The 8660-nt window shown below is 37.1% G+C and overlaps 1 protein-coding gene across 2 annotated transcripts in view; it reads left to right on the top strand.

Moving 5' to 3' along the window:
* The window catches only part of SPOCK3 (SPARC (osteonectin), cwcv and kazal like domains proteoglycan 3), a 99380-nt gene that overhangs the window by 81247 nt on the left and 9473 nt on the right, over window positions 1-8660 (top strand). For both annotated transcript variants that reach the window (XM_010709475.3, XM_019614469.2), the window contains exon 6: window positions 8281-8502. In XM_010709475.3, the coding sequence (XP_010707777.1) occupies window positions 8281-8502 (222 nt within the window). The remainder of the gene's footprint in view (window positions 1-8280; window positions 8503-8660) is intronic.

The following is an 8660-nucleotide window of genomic DNA, read 5'->3' as shown; positions in this document are numbered from 1 at the left end:
TCCATGGTAAAATAATTCTGCAATGAATTAAAGATGATTCCTTCATGCCTGGGAATACTTTTCTTACCACTGAGAAATACTCAGAGGTACAGTGGTTACAGAGGAATGTTACTTCCCTGATCCTGAGAAAAACATAACGTATATTTCAGTTGGTTCACATAACTGCTGTATGTTCTTAACTAGGAGTAAAAGCAATGGAAAAAAAAAATTTGTGGGACTCTTCTATAAGCATTTATTGTATGGTAACACACGTACATAATAATATAACGTCACCACATCACTCAGTTGAAGTTCAGCTCAAGCACCGTGTAGAGTTCTGTTTCTTGCTGAATAATCACTTTAGTGAAGGGATAAAATGATGATGGGTAAAAAAAAGTCAAAAATGCAGCTAAACTGTTTAGGAGCCTTTCATGGTTTTGGCTGGCATTGAGTTTATTTTCTTACTAGAGGCTTGTATGGTGCTATGTTTTGGATTTTGTTTAAAATAGAGGTGACAGCACACCGATACTTAGATGTTGCCAAGCAGTGCTTGCACAGAGGCAAAAGCATTTGTCTTCCTTGTGCTGCACTTCCTGCATGGGGCTGGGGAGTGCACAAGGAGCTGGGAAAGGACAAAACCAGCACAGCTGACACAGACTGATCAAAGGGATGTCCTGTATCACGTGGTATCATGCTCAGCAGTAAAAGCTGAGGTGAAAAAACGAGGAGGGGGAACATGGAGAATGATGGCATTTGTCTCCTCGGGAAGCTCCTGACAAGTCATGATCACCTGTGTCCAAAGTGGTTGGTTTGCTTTTGAAATCAAGTGGTCACTTAATAGTTTGGAAGGAAATATTGTGCCTCTGTGTCTTTGTAGAAACACAAATAGGAAAGAAAAAGAATGATAATAATTTAATATAGTAATGTAGTTTCTGATACTATTAAGAAATTCTTACATCTGTTCTTCAAGATGTAAGCTCTGGATAAGCTCTGATCAAGTCCCTCAGAAGTTGGTCTCCAAAGTCTTATTAGGTTGAAAATGTCAGGCATCTTAATTCCTAATGATGTCAGGATTAAAAAGTCCAGCCCTTATTTTAGGCGTGTGTAACAGCTACATCTAGAAACAAATCATGCAGAGAATTTGTTGATCATATGTGGAGACCTTATACTTACTACTTGAGTTAAGGACCTATACATATCAACAGTAACAAAACAAAACAAAAAAAAAACCTGCTACTTGAATGCAGCCTCCCCATTCATAGTCCTAATTATTTCAGCAGAACCCTGGACTTGTTCACTACCATTGAGGAGTTAAAAATTTGTCATGGCACCCTCTCCCTCAGGCTTTTATTCTTGTCAGTGTCCCTTCTTTGCTGAGAAACGATTCTGAATTTTAAAAAGCAATTTGTGACATCTTTTCTGGATGTCTGTTTGCATTTAGTTTTTTTCACCTGTTTCAGTCTCTTTTCTGGCATTTGGGACAGGATTTATTTAAAGTCTTGGGCACAGTCCTTCCAACCAAGGTAGAGAGGGTGAAAGTTGATAATGCTATTTGGAATTATTTCAGCTGTTAAATAGTTCACATTGATGGTTACATTCATGGTTGCTACTTCAGAACAGCCTTAATACTTGTTGTTCTAGTGGAAGCTTCAATATTCTGATACTAAACTAAAAATATAAAGTATCTACAATGTTGTGTTTTTACCAGGAGTTACGTAGGTTGTTTTTAACTGACACTTTTTTTTTTAGATCTTTATCTTATTAGTTGTGCAATCTAGAATGTTTGTAGTAATTGAACAAATTTTATTTCCAGAATCTATTTTCTGCTCAAATGCATTCAGATTGTATGTCCCTAGAAGTATCATTATTATAAATTCTGTATAAGAATAAAATATTTTCCCTTTTCCCATTGTGATGTAAGCAGGCAAAGAGTGCTTTACCCACATTGTACTATCATACTTGTTAGGTCCTTCCTTTGTGCATAGGGAAGTAAAGAGTTGATTTTACAGATCTATTTAAAGATTTAAAGTTAATCTATTTCTGTATTAATTTTGTGAGATAAAACTCTGTGGAATTAATGCATCAAACGTAAAGCATAAAAAATACCATCCCATAAATATTTGTGTTAACAGTCTATTTCTGAGGAGTACTTGTACACCTTGTAATGTTGGGAACTGAAAGACCAAATAATAGAGAATATTCTTAGGAGTTGGTCATAATGTGGTTATTTGGTTAAAATATACAGAATAATTTTAAGTAATAACAACAAAAAATCTGAAAGAAAAATATAACTGGTTTGTCTAAAGCTAGTATGAAGAAATATTGTTACACTAAAATTGCCAAATACTCTACAAGCTCAAAGCAAGATCTGACTAATTTCATATAGAATAGTGCAGATAAGTAATTTCAAGATATCTGGTTGGAGGTCTTTACTTCATTTTAACTATCTGAAGTTCCTTCTTGAAGAGGCGTGATACAGTTGGCATACAGAGAAATTAAATTTCCCTGGACCTCCTTGCTGAAATGTATTTAAGAACTCCAATAAATAGGCAGAACTGGTAAGCAGACTAGTAAACCATTGTTTACTACTTGGTTGTCTCCCATACAATCATTGTATAGTTCTAAGAGATGAGGAGCTTTTAGTTTTAAACATTGTTTTTGATGTCTTGAAAATACTGACTTGCCTGAAAGCTTGCCTACTTTCTGATGTTATCTTTGACAATTTCCTCTAACTGCAGAGCCACTGAGGCTGGTGAGCTGAATCTGTGTTGCAGTTAAGTTTCCTGGAGGGAAAAGGTTCTTTCAAGGACTTTCTGCATTGTCAGATTCAGAAGCCCATCTGAATCAGAATTTTAAATTAATGCATGTTCACCCAAAATCAAGAATCTAAATGAACTAAATTTGTTTTGTTGGCTGGCATTTGTTTCAATCATGTACAGGCAGGATTATTCTTGTACACAGCGGAACAGATATAGATGTTTTTTTGTAGCACAGTTAATTTTATTCCTCTCTTCTCAGGTACCTTTTCCTTAACAATCTGTTTATTTAGAATGCAGCCTTTGCAGAACTCATTTAATCTATGCCATCCACGTAGTAGCATGTTTACAACTTTCAGCAATAGGCTTCAGCTTGAATTTTATCTTTTCTATGTAAAATTCTCTAAAACACTTCCTGGAAAAAGAGAGAGACTTCAGGATTTCAACTTTCACAAATGTTTAAAGGACTTTGCAACAGTGCTCTATTTCTTTTCCATCCGCATTTTGTTGTAAAATGAATCAGTGCCTTTGGTACCTTCCCAGTGTCTTACTTTTATCCTGACTCTGCTCCCACCTGTGTAATTGTAGTCATCAGGAATATATTACAATTTTAGACAGGCTACAGAGAGTGCATGCCTAATGCTACCACTCGGTGCCAGGTGAGCAGCATTTTTTGTGGGCAGCAAACATGACGGAAAGCCTTCACATCTGCTTAATTATCCCCTGTAGCAATTGGACAGATCAGTACAGTGAGAAAGGAGTTACAACAGAGGTGTGATGACAGAAGGACCAGCATGGTAGAAAGGTGCCATAAAGGAAGGGAAGAAGATTGCTCACCAGTATCACAAGATTCTAGGTTTGCAGGGGGAAAGCTCCACTAAGAAGGTATCTCCAACCAGAGCACCTTCCATGGTTTGGCAATCAGCTTATAATGGGGTCTAGGAGAGGTTCAGCAAGGCTTCACCCCTTCTGGTCACACAGCTGAATTGCCTTCACTTGTGCTCCCAGGGCTGTCCCCATCCTTTCCCCAGGTAATCAATGAGTGGTTCAGGCCGTAACTCAACAGTTCCCATACATCCCCTAAGTTTAGTCCTTGCTCAGATCTGTTCTGGTAAAACTAGATTGGGAAGGAAAACTTGTTCCCAGATTGTGCAGTGTAGCCCTCAGCTCTGAGGTACTATTAAGTTTTCTCATACCCTATATATGATTAAAACAAACAAACAAACAAAAAAACCATCACAAGTACAGACCTTGCTATGCAGCTTGCTAGCTGAACAAGACTGTGGTTTAGGCAGTAGCTTGCTCTCAAGCATAGAGCACATTGTGTTTATTCACTTGTGTGATTTGGCAGTGCTTTTTACCGTGCTGGACAGTGAGCTAGTAGCAGAAAGAATCACGCCTTTTGCTTCCCTTGGCACAGATAAACAACTTTACATAATGCACTATGTGAGCCGTGTGTACGCTATTTTGATTGCCACATAAACAATCACAGAAGCTATCTTCCTCAACATACACAAGGTTTTATTTCTTATGAGCATAATAACCAAGCAAATAATATTTTTACATTGGAAAGCAGATTATGATTACCGTGAGTTGAAATTCTCTCCTGAAAAATAATCAGAAACGTAGGATCATTTTTTGTTGGTTCCTTTCAAAATAACGTTTTGGATGCTGATTTTTAAGCCATGAGTGAGGGGTATGCTTGCCAGTAGTATTTCCCTTGGGATTGTTTTGGCTGGGGAAAGGAGCTTATGCTAGTACTTCCCATTTTTTTTTCTTTTTTTTTTTTTAAATCAAGTTCTTTTGCAGTATATGCATTAGATGAAATAAACCCTTAATACTTCTTTTGTTCACTCTTACTAGATTTACACAGTGTTCAGAAATAGCTACATAAAAGCCCTCTTCATTATCATATATGGAAATAGATTTCAAATAAGCACTTAAAATGAGAGAGAATTTTTCCACTAATTCAGGCATCTGAGCAGCAGTTTTGCTCTCTTCAACATGATATTCTGGAATATTAACAGGAACAAATTACTATCCTTTTGCTATAATAATCCTTCCCCTTTCTTTAGTTTGTTTTTTTCACAGCTGCGATAAATGTGTAGGAACAGCATTCCACTTGACTCTTGAAGTAAAAAATATAGGTAGTCTGTGATTTGGAGCAATTTATTTCTCGTTCTGGGTCACTTAGTGTTAATTTACCTTGCGTCAAACCACATCAGGTGTTCTTAAGTGCTTTGACTTTTTTTTCTGAAGTCTGTCACCTTTGAGAATAAGAGGTGTATTGATTTCTCAATATTATAGTTGAGGTAGAAAATCATTGCAGAATGAAATGATCGTCCCAAGTTTTCCCAGTTGCTTATTTGACAACATAGTAATCTTCTTAAGAGTAGATGTTATGAACACCAAACTCAGGTAATGATCTTTGTGTGGTAGAACAGTTCTAGAGTAGGTGGACAGCTTGTTTTTAAGTTGAAGTCATTTTTTTGTCTCTGTCAACACGTGCCTAGTCGACTTCTAAGTACTTCAGCCATTTTTAATTATTTCACCTACACTAATATTTGACACAGACTTTAAACATTTCTCTACAACATTGCAATGCAACTTGCTGCACTCAGCAAAATGAAAGCAAAGAAGAGAGGTGATTTTTCTCTATTTAAAATGCTACGATTGTAAATACCAAGGAAAGGAGGAATTTTAAATAATAGTGTACAGCTACCTGAAGGGATTTTGTAACAAGGTAGAGGACAACACCCAGGTAATAGCAATAGGATGAGAAGTAATGGGCTCAGGCTGTACCAGGAGAGGGCACTGGAATGGGCTGCCTGGGAAGGTGGTGGAGTCACCATCCCTGGAGGTGTTCAGGAAAAGGAGAGATGTGGCACTGAGAGATGTGATTTAGCAGGCATGGTGGGTATGGGTTGATGGTTGGAAAATATGATCTTAGAAGTTTTTTTCAACCAGATACTAATGAATAAGTAGGTTGTGACAGCTTTAATGTAAGTAAACGTTATTTTTCAGGCTCTGAGCTAACTTAAGTTTTGTTATACAGAATTTTCTTGGAAAGCCAGAGGGACATCACTACTGGACACTTTTTTTAAATATAAAAGCTGCATAGAAGAGAGAAAATTCTGAGAAATTGGAGTAGAGAATGAACTGAAATTGTTAGCTAATGGGAAAAAAACCTCCAGAATACAACCTTTTGAAGACATGTAATTTTATCCCACACCATAACTTAGTGATGCACTAAACCTTTGAAATTTTAAGTGGCCTTCCAACGTACCTCAGACAAATTTATTTCTTTTTATAATAAAAGTTGAAATTAACTGCTAGAAATGAAATACCCAGAGTGTTTGGTTGTTTCTCTTTTCCTTAAAAGAGTTTATTTACATATATAACACTTGCTCCTGGTATCCTAGAAGGCAATATACTCAAGGGTGTACTTCAGTGAATTTGTTCTTCCAGCATGGACCACATATACTGTGTACCAAACTTGGAAATGATACCTCTTTCACTAGACTGATGCTGGAAATTCCACATACTGATGTACTTTTTTGCAGAGTTATCTAGTTTGACAACAACGTTCAACCCTGAATACACATTTGGAATGACTTTTGTCTTCTATTCTTGCCAGCATCTTATTCAGTAAAGCCTCTGTCTTCTCCTCATGGTTGCTCTTATTCTGCAACTTTTCTTACAGTCTGGTGAGCTTGAAAGAATGCCAAAATCAGAAAAATGTTATGAGCACAAGAATAATTCCTCCCTTCATACAGGTACACAAAAGGCAGGATAGGAAATGGTATATTTTATATCAAGCACTTTCTGAATCCAATGTCTTGTGGAGGATCTCTAGCTGAAAGCAGGACTAGCAGAGGAAAGAGAAGTATCTGGGAAGTGTTAAGAGGCCTTCAGGAACAGAACCTGAAAAGTAAATAATGTTATACTGAAAATTCATCCTTGGAAAAAAATGTTTTAAGGTGGAAGAACGTTCTGAAGTTTTCCAAATTGGAACACTTGTTAAATAATTTTGATGTCTTCTACAGATGAAGGTGAATAACACATGTACTGGTATATCCTTGTATATTTGGTCTGGTCTTGTTTGTCTCTGCTCTCAATAGTCCACAGAAGAATAAGTTTTGTCAGAAGCTGGGGAGTAAGGAAGAGTGTCCTTTTCTTGGATGCTTCACAGTTATTTTTACATTGCTTTAAACGTATCAATGTAATCAGTACCAAAAGGATTGTAATTTTTTTTCCTGTCAAGCAGAATGCAATAAGCCAACGGGGAGCAAGATTAACTCAGGCAAAATAGATCATTTATTTAGAATTTTTAGGGAGAGGGAGTTTATGCGTTTGGGCATTTTCCTTTCTGAAATGGTTGTTCTGCCACAGCCTAAATGTTTCCACGTGCGTATATATCTAAAGAAATATAAATTGATTTCGAAGTCAGGTTTCTGAATTCTCCAGTTTGACTCGTTTTAAAAGTATATAGCTATTGTTCAGATTTCTTTATTGTTTTCAGAACAACGGCTCAACTTTAACAGTAGTAGAAGCTGGGAATTTCTGTATGCTGAGTGCAACTCTCACATCAACTTGTCTGTAGCCACAGTCTCGTCTCATCTTTTCATTGCTTGGTTTTAGCTGAAGAGCTATTCAGTAAAGTCTTGTAATCAGCTAAATCTTGTTGTCCATTAGGATGTACAGTCAAGTGCTTTACCATGTTCGCCATGGCACATAAATACGAAAAAAAAACTGTGTTAAATGCAGCTGGCATCTATGTGAGAGGCCTGTCAGTTAATGAGTTTCCCTTCTGTGTCCATATGCAAGTCTGCTTGTATTTCACAACTGATAGAGTACATGAAATCTGAGATCTGGCTACAGGAGCAATTAACTCAACCTCATCCTGGTGGCCTGGTTACCAAGCAGCAGTTTAAGCAAGATGTACAGGTAGATCTTATAATGAAAACAGCCTGCTCTTAGTAGTCCCTTTTTGCATGCCTCCCCTGATATGCATCACATAAAGCTAGGATGTCAGAACTTTTTAGGCATTGCTGAGACCGTATGAAGTTCCATTTTCATTCAGCTGAATATACATTATAGGAAGAAACAAGTGTACTCCAGTAAGTTGCTTGGTATTTAGTCTTTTATTAGTTTTGTGAACTTTGCATGCCACTTCAGCTTTGCTTCCCTCTCCTGATGTATAACATCACAAAAGTTCTCCAACAAAAATTACTTTACAGGAAATTGTAGATCGTTCATTACTATACATACTACACGTGCTATAGGTGTAATATTTGACAAGAAGGCTCATATTTTTAACTGCTTTGAGACTGATGACAGGATTTATTTTAAGCAGATTGACTCAGTGATTTTTTAAAATGAAGTGTAATTTATACATGGAATTTCAATGGCATACACTGCTTATGTACTGTATCCTCGTAGCACCGGAGCAATTTCTGTGATACAGCATGCTTTTGTGGAGGCTGAGCTCAGCGCCTGCTTTATCTTTCCTGTTATCTGATTTATTTTTATTTTTGGCTCCTAGGATTTGATACCAGCATTTTGCCAATTTGCAAAGACTCCCTCGGCTGGATGTTCAACAGGCTTGATACGAACTACGACCTGTTGTTGGACCAGTCAGAACTTGGAAGCATTTACCTTGACAAGAATGAGCCATGCACAAGGGCGTTCTTCAATTCCTGTGACACATACAAGGATAGTTTGATATCTAACAATGAGTGGTGCTACTGCTTCCAAAGACAGCAAGGTAAAAAGATGAGAACAGCCTACGTATTTGTATGACTGATCTTACTGTAGTGTTCCATCTTTTCTTTAACATAGGAAGATCATTGCAGTGAACTACAAGCTCTTTAAATGCCATACTATCAATCTGTGTACAGCTTTTTGATCTATTGTGGATACCTA

This window comes from Meleagris gallopavo, chromosome 4, assembly GCF_000146605.3.
Source record: "Meleagris gallopavo isolate NT-WF06-2002-E0010 breed Aviagen turkey brand Nicholas breeding stock chromosome 4, Turkey_5.1, whole genome shotgun sequence".
NCBI classification, from domain to species: Eukaryota; Metazoa; Chordata; class Aves; order Galliformes; family Phasianidae; genus Meleagris; species Meleagris gallopavo.
Note: the sequence above shows the minus strand (reverse complement) of the source record. Positions and strands in the feature narration are given on the sequence as shown.